General features: G+C 42.1%; 1 protein-coding gene across 3 annotated transcripts in view; it reads right to left on the bottom strand.

The window, feature by feature from the left end:
- Positions 1-16,247, bottom strand: part of Rnf130 (ring finger protein 130) — a 96,408-nt gene that overhangs the window by 6,471 nt on the left and 73,690 nt on the right. The window contains exons 8-9 of one of the 3 annotated variants that reach the window (XM_021212917.2): positions 14,623-14,716; positions 9,435-9,645 (exon numbers count right to left, since the gene is read on the bottom strand). The exons of 1 other annotated variant lie outside the window; for it this stretch is intronic. In XM_021212917.2, the coding sequence (XP_021068576.1) occupies positions 9,630-9,645; positions 14,623-14,716 (110 nt within the window). In that variant the 3' untranslated portion in view covers positions 9,435-9,629. Of the gene's footprint in view, positions 1-9,434; positions 9,646-14,622; positions 14,717-16,247 lie in introns of those variants that run through there. One more of the 3 variants, XM_021212919.2, reaches the window with a different exon arrangement.

Raw genomic sequence — 16,247 nt, 5'->3', positions numbered from 1 at the left:
GTACATAGACTAGGCTAGCCCAGACTCCCAGAGAGCTGCCTTGAGAGCTGGCATGAGCCACCTGCTTTTGTTTTTTGAATTATATATATATAATTATAAACATATAATTATTATATATATAAGAGATAAAAGCCCTTCAGAATTGTTTTGAAAATACATTTCTAAAAGAAGCTTTTCATTTTAATAACATGAATTTTGAAGAGTAAGCTCCAAATTTCGGTGTGTGTGTGTGTGTTTAAAAAGATTTATTTATATGATGACACTGTAGCTGTTTTCAGACACACCAGAAGAGAGCACTGGATCCCATTACTGAAGGCTGTGGGAACTAAACTCAGGACCTCTGGAAGGGCAGTCAGTGCTCTTAACTGCTGAGCCATCTCTCCAGCCTGTGTATTTTTTTAAAGTCATGATTAATTCTTTTTTTTAAATATTTACCTTTAGTTTATTATTATATTTTTAGTAGTATTATATTATTCTTTTTGTTTGTTTGTTTCTTTTTTGTTTTTTCGAGACAGGGTTTCTCTGTATAGTCCTGGCTGTCCTTGAACTCAGAAATTCATGTGCCTCTGCCTCCCAAGTGCTGGGGTTAAAGGTGATGATTAATTCTTTGCTTCTTAGTCAAAATCCATAGTTTTGAAGATACTCAATTTTACCTTCTGGAAGTTTCGTTGTTCGTGTAGCCTTTCACATTTGGGTTTCACATTTTGGTTTCAAGTATGGCAGGAATTTGGATTCCCTTTTCACCTGTGCAGACACAGCAGACATGGTGCCATGCTGCACAGGCCCTCCTGGTCTCTTGCTGCAAAACGTCCCTAGATGCAGTGTTTGGGAAGTAACACTGTGATGCCCCGGTCTTCCTCCAGTCAGCATTGCATGGGCTTCTGCAAGTCCTCTGCTTATCGCCTAGACACTAGCAAGCTTGTCAAACCATGCCTCTTCACGCTTGCCTCCTAGAATCTTATGGAACCTTCAGGGGATCTGCAGATTAATATGAGACAATACTGAGATTGTCCTTCCTCCAACTTGTGACAATCCTTCTATTACACCACCTTGAATGTCCCGGCAGTGCACAGTAGCTCTCTATGTAGAAGCTCTGTGTCTCTTTCAGATTTATTCCTTTACAGGCTGTCCACTTGATATTCTTGTAAGCAGTATGTTTTTGAAAATTTCACTTTTAATTGCTTACTGTTGACATATTATTTTAAAAAAGACAGAATCTTGCTGAGTGGGTCCAGAGCTGCTGGGTCAGATGGCCCTTCTCCCTCAGCCTGGGTAGCTGGTTCATGCCATTGGGCCTGGCTTGGTACCTCAATGTGGGACTGATTCTGCCAAATTTGCTTATTCATTTTAAGAGCTGGTTTGTAGGCACCAAGGATTTTCTTCTTAGGTTGTCTGTGGACAGTAGTAGCTTTAGTTCTTCTTACTTTTTACTTACACCTTTCATTTCTTTTTCTTGCCTTACTACAGTAGCTAACACTGCTACTGACAGTGTAGTAGGAGCCTCACTGTAGGCGTGCTTCCTTACAGTAGGAAGGAGCATGTTTTCATGCTTGCGGTCATTTTTAAAATATATTACAGTCAAGATCTGGCATCTGTGATAGACATTTCCTTAGTAAACTGCCATGTGCTATGTAAGCTCGGGGAAACACTGGCTCTGGAGGGCGGGCTGCTACACACTTCCACCCCATTGTCCAGCGCAAAGTGTAAGACTGTTTATTCCTTGATGCAAGAGCACCACAGGTGGGAAGAAATGAAAAAGTCTCATGCAGGAGAGGACCCTCTGCCTGGGAACCTCTTCACTTGTTAGTCACCCCAGTGGACTGCCTGGTGCCAGGCTTTTCCAGTCAGGCCTACTGGACAGTCAAAGAGTTTAACACTCTACCATCTTTCTGATGTACACTGTTTGCCTCTTTCCCTCAATCCTGCTGTATACTCAACACATTCATTTGGAATAGAAGCCATGGTTTTGTGGGTCATTCTCTTTATGAAATATCTTGGAATTTTAGCATTTTTTCTCCTATAATTATTAAGGAAAAAAACCACAACTTTCCACTCCCCCTGCTCCCGTCAATTAATTCAAACGTACTCCTTTTTAAAGAGACAAAACCACAGGTGGCCAGGGTCAGCTATGTAGTACATGGTCAGCTATGTAGTACATGGTCAGCTATGTAGTAAATGGCCAGCTATGTAGTATGTGGCTGTAATCCCAGCACTTGGGAGGCTGAGACAGGGATGTACTAAATTCAAAGCAAGCCTGGGATAACAACAACAGAAACTGTTTCAGAAGAAACACAGACACACACTCAGACACACATACTGTCACACATAGTGACATACACACACCCAGACAGACATACACAGGCAGACACACACACACACATGTAGACACAGACAGAGATACACACACATGTAGACAGACAGACACACATGTAGACAGACACACGTAGACACAGACACACACACACATGTAGACAGATACACATGTAGACAGTCAGACACACATGTAGACACAGATGGACACACACATATGTAGATACAGACACAAACACACACACATGGACGCACCTGTGCAAATATAGACATACACACACACACACACACACACACACACACACACACACACACAAACTCTTAGGTTTCCCTAATTACATGCTATCAAGACTCTCTCCCCTAATATTTTGTTTAAAACCCTCGGATCTTTGGAGCTGGGATGGCTGCTCATCTAGAGGAACTGGATTTAATTTCCCACCCACAGGGCAGCGCATAACCACCTGAGCTTTAGTTTTAGGGAACCCAATGCCTCCTTCTGTCCTCTTGGGCATCAGGCATGCAGGCAAAACACCTAGATAGATAGATAGATAGATAGACAGATAGATAGATAGATAGATAGATAGATAAAAACAAAACCAAATATTCACATCTCTATTTGCAGAATAACCTATCTCCCTTCTTTCCCTTTCAGCTGTGGTTAACTGGTCCTGATGCTGTGTGGATCACAGAAATACTTGGGAAGCTTTTCCCTTCCCTACTTTACCTTACATGTTACAAAGAACTCTCCCGTAGAAGCCACTGGAAAACACAGACATTTACATTACAATTCTTAACAGTCGCACAATTACAGTTATGAAGGAGCAATTCTATGGCTGAGAGGAGTCACAGCATGAAGAACTGTAGTGAAGTGTTGCAGCATTAGGAAGGCCAAGATCCACTCTGGACCCTAGGAGTTTCTTTGAAGAATGATTTTAACTTAAGGGTCCAATGTATTACTTAGATGTTGGTGACCTTAATTTCCTATCTCTCATATCAATTTTAAATTGAAAGACATTTGTCAACATTTAATCTTCAGAATTTATTGACAAAATTGCAGTATTTTTATCATTACTTTAAAAATTTTATTTTTATTAATGCGTTTGGGTCTGTATGAGAGTATGCCACATTAAGTGCAGATGCCCAAAGAAGCCAGAGAGGGCACTGGATTTCCTGAAGATGGAGTTACAGGCAGTTGTGAGGCACCTAACATGGGTGCTGGGAACTGAACTCTGGTCCTCAGAATGAACAGCAAGTGCTGTAAGCTGCTGCTCCAGCCCCCATGGCTACTTTTAAAAAATCATGGCAAAAAGTACTAATAGAATTTGATGTCTTTATCATTTAGAAGCATGTTTGTACATTTTGAGCACTTTTATATATGTTTCATTGTGAAGGGAGTTTCCAGGCCCTTTTCAACCTGCAAGCCTGGAGCTCTAAACCCATCGAACAGCTCTCCGTCTCCCTCCCTAGAACTGCGGATCCCACCGTTCTCTCCTGTGTTTATTTGTAGTTTCTGGCGTGTGCATTCTGTAGTGACGTGTCTTTATTCTTAGTATTGAGTGTTGGTGTCTCCTTGACCAGGAAATGACATTAATTTCATTATCTTTTTAAGGAAATGCCTTTGTGCTTGATTTACTTCGGCTGTGAATCTGTCCTCCATTCATGACAGTTTATAGTTCCTTGAATTCAGTTTGATGCTCTTGAGAGAAATGTCTAAAGCACTGGCTTCTAGCCATTCTAGACTCATGGTCACAGATGTCTACCATAAAAAGGGGCACCATACAAATTTTAAGACATTTTTAGTATTCTAATCATCACTTAAAATTACACACTATTACCCTTTCTGTTGTCTATTTCCTCCTGAATTTCCATTTGTTATTATTTTCCTTATGTGTAAAGATTTGTTTTTGATGAGGTCTCACTTTGTAGCCAGGACCCTCCTACCGCAGCTTCCCAAATGCTGGTTGCCCACCCCACTATGCCTAACTCTGCCTAAGCCAAAACTGTTTCTACACTGTAAGTCTAGTGACCTAGTAACAATCATTTCTGAGACAATCAAAATCTAATTGCATTTCAACAGCTTTTCAGGGTCTTTAGATGAAGCAGATGCAAACACTGTTATTGTTTTCTGATGAAACTAAAACAAACAAACAAACAAAAAAACCAAAACCATTGCAAAGTGAAGGCAGACCGTCTTGTGCTCAGTGGTATCCAATAAGCCCACTAAATAACTCAGATTTGACAAAATTTAAGAATTAGTCTGGAAAGGCTGGGGAGTGTAACCTGTTGATAAGTGCTGAACTAGCATGCATAGAGCCCTGGGTTTGAGCACCATCACTGGGAGAAAGGGGACAAGAAGTTTAGGAGGTCAAGCTCACCCTCGTCTACATGTTAAAGTTGAGGCTAACTTGGACTATCGGAGGCCTTATCTCAAAACAACAAAAACAGCCCCAAACTCTTCACTATGGAAACCTGTGTTCTGAACTTAACAGTGGTTTACAAATCTATTAGCTTGAATCTTCTTTTAAAAGACAAAGTAATGTTTAAAATCTGCTCTGATTCTCACTTCAAAAAGGCTTGGATGCTGGCACAGGCCCTGCTTCCAGGTCAGGTGAAGGACGGTTCATGGTTATAAGTCAGAAGGCTGTTTGTCAGTGTGTCTTAGGCTTCGTGATTCCTACTGGGGTGGAAAGCAGCACGGATTTCCATAGAAAGCTTTCCTCATAGAAAGGAGTGAGCCTTTCTAAGATTCTAAGCATTGGCTGTGAGTTCTCACCAAAAGAGTGACCTTTTGTACTTTCATGGTCAATGCAGCTCGGCCTACCCAGTGTTCACTTTGTGAACAGGAAGGAAGTGAAGATGAGCTGTAAGACCTTAGTGGCCCAGAGCCTTTCCTAGGCTGAATATGCCCAACAAGGCTTTGCCCTTTTCAATACCAGGAAAGACTTTGCAGCATCAGCTTTTTTTTTTTTTTTTTTGTCTTCAATAAAAGGAAGGAAATGTAGAAACTACTGAGCCAGGCACCTTCACTAACAATTTTTCAAATCTCCCAAGCCCTATATGCTACTACAGTAACCTTTATACATTGGTGAGGAGACTGGGGCTGCAGGAAGCTGAGTCAGGCAGGGGTCTCATGCTTGCCTGCTGCACATTCTAATGCAGACCAAATCAACATAGACACTGGGTCACAGGCCAGCTTTAGCTGTGGCACAGGTGAAACACTCAGGAGAGACGGTGCAGACTCAGGTTACTTTGTCCAAAGCTTACACCTGCCTGGACAGGAGCCTAGTGCCATAGGCTTCTGCTGCTTGTCCCCGACCCAAGCTGGGCTGCAGCACATTTACACCCAACCTCAGCAGAGTGAGTGAGAAGACAGTCAAAGCTCAGCTTCTGAGCTGTCTGGTACTATTAAATCCAATTCTTAAACTCTGGATAAGGAATTTACTATAGTAATACCAAACAACTGGAAAGGAAAAAAGTGAAGGACAACTTAGGAATCTTTTCTCTGCTATTTAAAAAGTCTAAAGCCTGAACGTTGCTGGCCAAAGGGAAATGAGGCTTGCTTTCCACGCTTAGTGGCTGCAGCTGCCTTTGGCCTGACACAGGACCAAAGTTCCTCTTTAGACATACCTCCCAACTCTGACTCCATTGATGCCAGGGCTTCCCTGGCACAAAGTATTCTTAAAAACATTTATTTTTGGTAAAAAACCAAACCAAACCAAACCAAAACCCTAAAGTAAAAACAACTGTATGTTCTTCTCCAAGGATTTAGAGCTGAAATACCCACTTCAGCCTAAATATGTTCACATTCTAAGTTTTAAAATACTAGGCAAAAAAATTATTCAATTTTAAATATTAACTTTATACATATCATGTCTACTAAAAAATAAACAATTTCATTTTGATGCTAATTCTGTATTGGGCCCAAAGGAACAAAAAACACATTTCAATGCACAACACACACACACACACACACACACACACACACACACACACACACACACAACTTTCTTGGTGACTGAGATCACAATTAGAACAGGAAAACCTAACATCAGTTAAATATCAAAGATACAAAATACCACATTCTTATCTCAGTTACTGATGACCTACACTTCCAGTCGCAACCTGTAAATTTATTCCTTTTTATCTTTTAGTTCTTGCCAAAAATTACGCTTTATTTCTTGCAAAATTATTTAATAGTACTAATTTTTAGAGAAGCAGTATGTGATGCTAAAGCCTTAGACTCTGTGGAGAGAGGAGATACATTAAACAAGCAGAAACAGCAACCCTGCTGTTTGAGTTCCCCCATCTTCTGGTGACTTATTTTGAAAGCAACAGCAGATCATAAATGAGAAGGAATAGCGGAGGCAGAATTACTTTGATTCCTCTGGAATAAGATGAGGTGGCAGGGACTATTCTACTAATTCACCAAACTGTACTGAGGAAGCTATCAAAGGTCAGCTGACAGCTGTGCCACCAAGGGGTCCCTGACCAGTGAAGCTCAGTGTGTAGGAATGTAAAGGGGAAACTGTGGCTTAAACATTTCTCCAGTTCCATAAGCATGGCATGACCCAATATGCACGCGTAAAACCTAAACATAGGGAGAAGCAGAGGATTTAGCAACAGCAGGTGAAGAGTCAGTGCTCACAGTCTATGATGGGCAGAAGGGACAGAAGAGAAGCAAGGGAAAGAGAACTGAACACATTAACCAACTAGACACAGCAGACACGCACACAGCTTGGTGCCTAGCAACAGCAGCATCCTCCCAGATGCGCCCTGAGCACCCTCTGTGACAGATGGGGTCTGCTAGTAAAGAAGCTTTGGTACATTAAACAGGAGAAAAGGCATGAAAGTTCTCCACCTAGTCCAACCAACCAATGTATCTGGAAGAATTTAAAACAAAATTGGAAATTTGTAACACACTGGGGAAAAAAATCTATAAATATATAGGGTTTAAGGAATATAACTGCTAAATAATCAGTGTGTTGAAGAAATCACAGGGGAAAGAAGAAATCAGTAAATAGAAAGAACTATGGTTAGAAGAGATAGAACTCAGAGGGAGACTTTTGACTATAAGCACCTATACTTTAAAAAGAAGCCAAGCATGCATAACCCTGCCTACTCAGGACACTGAGTGTAAGGTTCACTGAGCTTATGAGTTCCAGTCCAGCCCGGCACATACAGACTGTTTCCAGACAAAACAACAACAAAATCCCAAAAACTCCCCAAAGACCTCACATCAATAACCTAATCCTTCACTTTAGAGAGGGAAACAAGCCAGCTGTGTGCGGCAGGTGATGCACATCTGTAGTGGAGCATTCGGAGGCTGCAGGTGTGGGTTCAGCCTGGCCGCGTTCACAATGCCAGGACCACCCGAACCAGGTGAGAGGATGAGAGGTTGAGGGGGTGAGCAAGTGAGCCCCAACAAGTGCAGGAACCCCAACAAGTGCAGGAACACACTAGAGAAACCAGAAACTTCCTAGGAAGAGAAGCCTGGACCATATGGGTTCTCAGCATCTGAAGGACCATCGGCTCTTGTGCTCTTCCTAACACAGAGGTCAGAACTGGTGAGATCAGCATCAACAAGGATGTCAAAGCGGAGCAAGGAGCCAAGCATCTCTTACAAACCAAAGAAGTCATCGAACAGTCCTAGCAAACTGGGTCCACCAAACGTGAAACGACACACTGTGAGTGAGGCTACCCTAGGAATGTGAGGCTGGTTCAGAACATGGAAAAAGTGTAATCATTGGGATTTGCCTTGGTTACAACAGCACTTGAGAGAATTGTAGGTCTGAGGTCATTCTGAACTGCACTGCCAAATCCTGTCTCAAAAAAAAAAAAAATCAGTATCATATGCTATGTTAATATGGGACAAAATGCCACAAGACCACTGCACCAGGCACAGGGAAATGTTGACACAATCTAAAAGTTTCGTGGTAAGAACATTCCATAACCTACAGACATGTTACTTTCTCAAGTTGACAGAGAGCAAGAAAATCCTATAGCTAACTTCCCACTCAATGCTGACCAACTGAAATCTCCCTTCTACCATGAAGGTTGTAACAAAACATGGAAGTCAGTTTATATCTTTTATATTCACTGTCTAACTAAGGATGAACAATCAAGAAAGTAAAACAGATTTTAAGGAGACATAAAAGACCCCTAGACTCAAATGACATGATCATGTACATAGAAAATCCTAAAGAATCCTAAAGATTAGTTAAATTCGGCAAACTTGCAAAAATAGCATACAAAAAATAAATCATACTACTACAGGAATAAAGTATTACTACATGACACAACATAGATGACCCTTGAACAAACTCAGGGCCAAGATGTAAAAGGCTACACACTGTAAGACTACATTCATTAGAAGTGCTCAGAATGGGTACAGAGAAACATGCGGTTTTACAGTTCCCAGGGCTGGCACGAGTGGGAAGTTCTGTTAGTAGGTGTGCGGTTTCCTTGAGGGGTGATGGACTGTTTTGGAATTAAGAGACCTGGGACAGTTACGTTGCCTGTGAAGACCCACAGAAACATGACAGTTCAGATACCTTAATGTAAAAGGCCAAGAATTAATTACAGTTTACAAATATTGACCATCGTTTAAGCATGCAATATGACAAAATAGCTCAGCAGTTTCTTCAATAATATTTCATTTACACATGTTAAAATGGCTCTTGCCTAATTCTTTTGAGCTTACATTTTTAAAAAAAATATGTAATATACACACTAAGAAAAAGGATTATCTTGGTTTGCAAGTCTTAACAACTCATTCCTTCATCCTACGATTAATTTATTGAGCACTTACTACATGCAAAGCACACTCCCAGGTATGGGAGATGCAGGGGGAGCAACACCTGCACTGTATGGGTGTGGAGCTAACATCCTAGTGGAGGCACAGGGAGAGGTTGCCAGGTGAACAGGCATCCTTAAAGTAAAACAGAGTCAATCAGCTGGGCACTGAGGGAGCAGTGCCTGCCACACAGGATGTCCCTGCTCTGCCATACCAATCAGCGCAGGAGTCCATGGTAAAGACCAGCAGCCATACTGCCCCTACCCTCTTACGGAGTCATGAGCGCATTCTACATGTGGTATCAAAATCAGCCTCTGAAACACACGCTGGCGAAGGATACTTAGCAACACGGTACTTTTATTTTATTATTTATTTATTTTAATACAAAGCTTTGGCATTAGCAATTTTATGAAAAAATAAAATGTACTAAAAATAAACGCTTGTGTGGCATGATTGGTAAATGATGCACAAAAATAGGTTCTTTTTTCCTTCAAGGCAATCAGTCAGAAAGCAGTGTTTTCCTTCTTCAAAACCATTCTACCCTAAGGAATAAAAGGGAAAACAGAGGTCATTAATCAGTTAAAGGGAGGTTGTCAGCATTCTAACACAACAGAGATGGATCCTAACTGCAGGACAGCCTGGGACTGGGCCGCCCGAGTACCTGTCTGAGACAGTGGCTTCTCTCTCACTGATGGTCAAGCCGCTCACCCTCTCACAGTGCTTTAATATTCCCAGAGTGAACACGGGGTAAGATGGCTAACAGTGCCTTGCTTATCGCACAGGGATAGCGTTATCCAAGCTGGTTTGTGGCTGCCTTTGTTGAGCATGCTCCTCTTATCACCCTGGACTACTATGGCTTATTTGGAAGAGCTAAAGAACACAGTTCAGGGATGTGCAGAGCTGTTTCAGACCTTGCTCAGATTCTGGGTGCATGGAGTATGACCTTAGTGCCTCTCTAACGGGAGCTGAAAAGTGCCTGCAGTCCGTTGGGAAGTTTTCTGGTGCCCCCAGATCCTGCTTGTCCTTTGCAGCCCCTGACACTATCTATCTTCCTGGACCTTTGGACTTGGCTTCTTCCCTAGGCACGGCCTCCCTCCCACCATGTGCGCTTCATTTCTACTGTCCCAAATCTGATCCTCCCCTCTGTGCTGAGGATCCATGCTTCAGGCCCCTGGACCTTTGGCTATCTGCATCATCAAAAAACAGCGGCCATGCAAAGCCTTGGGCACTCTCAGCACTGCCCCTCCAGTGGAGGCACCGGAGCACACACTCCTGAGCCTGCCTTCCGCTCACCCTGTGGCTCTCTCTCCAGTGAGGCCCCTCAGTGCAAAAGCAGCAAAGTGCACAGTGCTCCCTCCCTTGTTCCTTTCTGCTCCTTTCTTCACTTCTAACTCCCACAGAGAAGGCCAGGTCTCTAAGATCATCCCTGTTCCCATGGGGCTGGTGCCCAGTGAGCACTGGGACATGGCATAAAATGAGGAAGGGGGGGGGGGCTAACTAACGGTCTCTGGGAAAGGCTGATGTGAACAACAGTCACTTTTCTTAAGCGCTTCTGCTCATCTTTCTTAGGCCCAACTGAAGGTACCACATCTTCCTTGTAGCATCTCCTCAGAGAAACTGGGCATTGTGATCGAGAAGGGCTTTTTAGGAGCACCACGCGAGGCACTCTGGAAAAAGGAAAATGGTTACTGCCAAAGACCAATGGTAGCTATTGCTTTGCTTAGGGCTCCTCTTCCAAACCGTCTTCTCAGAAACTACTTTCTTCTCTGATCACAACTGAATACGTCAGTGTTCTCTTGAGCAGTCAGAGCCAAGCAGTATAAAGAAAGGAGCTGGAGTCAGAGGCAGAGGCCTGAATGCCACTATCAATCCCTCCCTCTGAGCCTCACTGTCCAAATCTGTGGCTAAAAGAATCAATATGACAAGAAGGGAATAGACTTATTCTCCGCATACACCTCAGAAAGTAACATTAAGTCTTTGTGTTCACAAGAAAGGTATTCATGGTAACATAAAAAACAAAGGTAGATATTGGTCAAATACCAAGAGTATTTGACTGAAAAAGTAGACATTCAAAATTCTTGACAAGAGTTTCTCAAACTGCACCTGAAGTCAGCTGCACTGACAGGGAAATAAAGTGCAAGACAGTTTACATCACAGGATGTGGAGGTGGTGAGAGCCACTCTTGTCAACTTTTGTTTTCGTCATGTATGAGAAAGCACTACTAGGTCATACAGGAAAACGGCTGTCACTCTGGGAGATGGCAAAAAAGATGCCTGGTAACTTTGTTTTTGAAATTCAGTCTTGCAAGAGGGAACTAGCAAGTAACTCCAATCCTTGTCACATAGGCTCTGATCCTGTCCAGCAGCACATGACTCAAAGGGTGACTAACAACCCTAGACTACAGGTTCTGGGTGAATAGCCAGGCAACAACTGGCAAACTCATTAGCTTACCAGTTGTCCATATGGACAACTCTGCCTGATACAAAGTTACTGTTTTCCATAAAACTCATTTCTCAAGACTTTAGTAAGCTTTGCCCTCTTTTGTACCAGCTGTGCAGTATGAGATCCCTGTACACACAGAGGACACTCAGTCCACAGCAACTCCTCTCTTCTCTGCCCGTCCTTGGGAGCCTGTGAGACACTCTCACCTCCTCTTTCCTCCTTTCTAAGCAAAGCATCCGCAAGACATCTAATGACTCTGTTTCAGAGCCTTTTATATATCAACATTCTGCTCATCTATCAATGTTCTTCTCAAAGAGAAGCCTAATGAGCTGGCTATGGTGATGCACTCCACATCTTGGCTGTAAATTTATTGGTAGATAAAGGCAAAATGAGTAGGTAGATTAAAAAGAAATCCACAAATGAAAAATTGTAAAATTGTTTTTAAAAAACCTTTTATCTGGAATAAAATCATTTAGGAATTTTAACCAACCTGTTAGAAAGAACTGATCTTTCTCTCATGATAAATGGTCTTTAAAAAAAAAAAAACCAACTAAGTAACTCATGCTTGCAAAACCAAAACCCCAAGTTACAGAAGCTCACAATGGAGAGATAGAACCTAAGATACCCACCACCAGTATTTTGGTGACTATCTTTTTATGTACCCTCAGGTGTGTACACACACATGTGCACATGCACACACACACTCACTCATTTTTTTCTCTAAATGGGATTATGAATACTGTCCTTTAGGATGGTTTTGAAGGCAAAGAAGTAACAGTCAAACGAACAATTACAAATCAACCATCTAAAGTCTAATGGGAGAAGGGTTGACTAAAGCATGCTTATGAAGACCCGTAACTTAGGTTTTGAGTAATGCATTTATGCATGCAACTGAAGCCTATGACCCAGGTGCTTGGGCTCCTGGTTAGCATCCTCTAAAGTGCCTGATGTATAGACTGAGCATCTGGGAAGATTCTGAGTAAGAGGGTCATTAAACTGTCTGGTAACTCTATACAAGTGCCCAGGGCATCACTATTGATTTGTACTGGTTGTTACATATAGTTGAATTCTTTAAAATATTTAATTAGATTTACTTATTTTATGTGCAGAAGTGTGTGTGTGTGTGTGTGTGTGTGTGTGTAATGGCATGTGTCTGGAGGTGAGAGGACAACTTGCAGGAACCTTTATTTTTTTCTTCCATGAGGTAGATTCTGTGACTGAACTCAAGTCAGGCTTGGCAGCAAGTGCCTTTACCAACCAAATCATCTCACCAGGCCCCTCACTGGGCTTCTATTATTATCCTGCTTGATTTGGAATGGGCAAGATAACTGGCTACAGACCAAAGAATGACTTCACTTTAAATGAAAGTGTTTTTGAAATCATGGGCACCTACAGTTCCTATGCTCTGTATCTAATTTCATGGATAAAATTAAATTGGCTTTATAAAGGTAGATGGTCATGTCTTAATTTTAAAATTATATTTATTTATTTTTTATCTGTGTGTCTGTTTGTGAGCATGTGTACATGTCCCATGGTGTGTGTGTGTGTGTGTGTGTGTGTGTGTTTGTGTCCCATGGTGTTTGTATGTATGTGTGAAGGTCAGAGGACAACTTGTGGATTTGGATAACTCAGGTCATTAGGCTTGGCAGCAAGTGGCTTCCCTGCTGAGCCACCCCACTAGTCCCAGATGGCCATCTTTTTCACAGAACTGTAGCAGAATCTCAGCAGAATTTGGCTAACATTTATTGAGCACTTACTACAAACTAGGCACTGTGCTAAGTCAAGAGCCCTATGACACAGACTATTCATTATCTGTTTATTTTGATGATTAAAATGATATTCAGAAAATTTAAATGCCCAAATCCCACAACTGGAAAAGAGGAGCCGAGTGAGAACCAAATCCATGTGTCTGACTATAGACTAAGACACTAAGTACTGATGAAAAATTGCATCTAGTAGCATCAACAGAGGTAGAGAGCTGTTGACCAACCTAATATATAGTGAAGAGTATTCATCTACAGGGTGAAGAATGATAGTGTACCACAATAGCCTCTCAGTATGTATGGGGTCATGGATGCCAGAAGGTATTCCCTGTAAGTATTTGTCAACAGGTAAGATTAGAGTTAACAGTCAGAAGTCAAAAGTTTTTTGTTTCCTCAGCTGAACTATATTAATTATTCCAGGAGACTGGTTATTGTTGGCAACTTAAAATGCTAGGTCATACTCCAAGACAGAGAGCACACAATGTGCACCAGTGGCAATGTGGGCTTGAGTGTGGGTCCTGGCCCAGGCTTGCATCCATCTCAGAGGGGTATGACTACTCCAGTAAAGAGAGGACTGAAGAGTAAAGGGCAATACTTGGAACAAAAGCACACAAGGCCCTTCCAGTATCACATCACTGCGGAATGCTACTTCTGGAAAATCACTGCATCAAAATGATCAAAAGGTTTCCCCTATGACAGCCCTCATGGCTACATGCAGCATCTGCCGACATTCCCAACTCTGTACCTTCCTTGAGGGCAGGGCCATCTATCTCACCATTAAGAAGACTGACTGGTGATTCATGGAGGTCAAATCTGACTTTCTGTATCCAGTCCTGGCCTCTGTCTGCCCCCTGAGAGACTGTCAATTCTGCTATCTCTACTCCCAACTGTGTTCGGAAGCAGTGATTTCCTTCCCATGTCTTTCCTGACCTTGATCATAGGCAAAGATTTCAGTGTTCTCCTGGTAGAGTCCTATGAGCACACACGGAGTGGAGTTATCCTGCCAGTGCTGAGGCCACTGACATTCTTCACATATGAAGACCACTCTGGCGCCCTAGCATCTGCATGGTGCTATGGATCCAGCTTGTACTAAAGCGAGCCTCCAGAGCTTTGCTCATATGTGCTGGTCTTACTGAACTCCCATTCTGTGTGACTAAAAATAGATGCTCAGGAAATCAATTATTTTGCTAACTATGATCCCACAGGGATCAGCATGGAACAGGTGGGAAGCTAAGTCTCACCACCTTCATGAAAACTACATGTTTTCTTGGGTTCGTCTGGCACATGCAATCCAAAAAACAATTTGTTACTTACTCATTAGCATTCAAGCTAGCTGTGGCTCTGATGATCATGTAGCAGAGTGTGAGAGCACTGAGGAGGCCAAAACTGGCAATAATAAACCATTCTTCTGTTGACAAAGGAAAGGGAGGAAATCACTCTGGGGAGAAGATTTAAGTCAAATCGATGTCAACACTTCCCTCAAATACGAAGCAGACGTCAACGGAGGTGTAAGCCAAGGCTGGCTCAAGGAAGTCAAGCAGGAGGAAGTTTGCCAGAAAGCTACTAACTAGAGAAGGTTAGTGGAGTACTGGGAAAAGCTGCAAGGAGAAAGGAAAGCATGGCTCAACCATCTCTGTAAGTGTAGATCCAGAAGCACACGAGGGGTGGGGCCACCAACAGGCATGGGGAAGTAATGGAGAAGGGCTCTATGTGGACACATGTGTCACTGTGAATTTAGAGGATAGAACAACCATACTTATAACCATTTTTCACATTTCCTTTTGCTATTTCTGCATGATTCTAACACTCAGTCTTAGATAAGAGTTAGGAACATAGAGTGGAGTTCTTAAAAGTCTTGTGGGTACGCTAAGCAGAAAGCTACTCCTCCAAGCCACTCATGTCTGCCTTGGTTTCTCTTACCTATCAGTATATTTAGAATATTCATATTAAAAGGACACATCACAGTTGTGTCAAGAAAATAGGTCCACAACTCCTGCTGGGAAACAAAGCTGGTCCTCTGTCTTTGTAGAAAAGTAGGAGGGCTGGTGACAGAGAAGGCACTCGACTCATCAAAGAATTGGAACTCTGGTGTGTACAAGTCAAAATCAAAGTCATATATGCATGGGGAGGAGGGGAGACAAACCTGGGGCCTTAGAACAGATCCACAGTCTTAACTATAAAATAGTCCCATGATAAACTAAATAGGGATGGCTTACCAAGCTAACTCTATAAAGTTCCTCTACATTTGTATCAAGGCATGATAAATGTTCATATGCAAAACTGTGCCTAAAAGGAGAATTTCCTCATTTAAACATTTAAAATTAGTATACAAAATAATGGCTTCCATATGACTTCATATATGTAACATGAGTATTTTTTCAGGAAATATTTTAAATTATATGTACGTGTATCTATATGTATGTATGTACCTGCATATAAATGTATGTGAGCATAGGTGCCCATGGGGGCCAGAAGTTGTGGGACCCCACTTGGAGCTGGAGTTGCACATGGTTGTGAGGCGCCCCATGTGGGTGCTGGGAACCGAACTTGGGTCCTCTGCAAGAGCATCAAATGCTCCTGACAACCCCACCTTGGGTATTTCTTAGTCTGGGTTTCCTGAATCCTAAAGCTGCATAAACCGTGTGCACATGCTTTTTTTTTTTTTTTTGCTCCCTAGAAAAGGCTCAGAGAACGTGTTCTCTAGGCTCTCGAGATGCTGATTTTGATCCATGAGCTAATCTTTGCAGGCCTGATTGGTTTATACAATTAAAATTCCTAGCAAACTCTTTTCATATGACACTGCAACAACTGCTTCTTGGATTACAGATTTCTATAGCATTAGATTTAAGCTTTTTATTGAAGTCAAGACGAACACACAAGAGTCTATGTAAAATCACTGTTTTAACCTATGTATTTTTTTTTAAGTTGGGTATAACATA

This window comes from Mus pahari, chromosome 14, assembly GCF_900095145.1.
Source record: "Mus pahari chromosome 14, PAHARI_EIJ_v1.1, whole genome shotgun sequence".
In the NCBI taxonomy this organism is placed as follows: Eukaryota; Metazoa; Chordata; class Mammalia; order Rodentia; family Muridae; genus Mus; species Mus pahari.
This window is presented reverse-complemented; position numbering and strand designations above follow the sequence as displayed.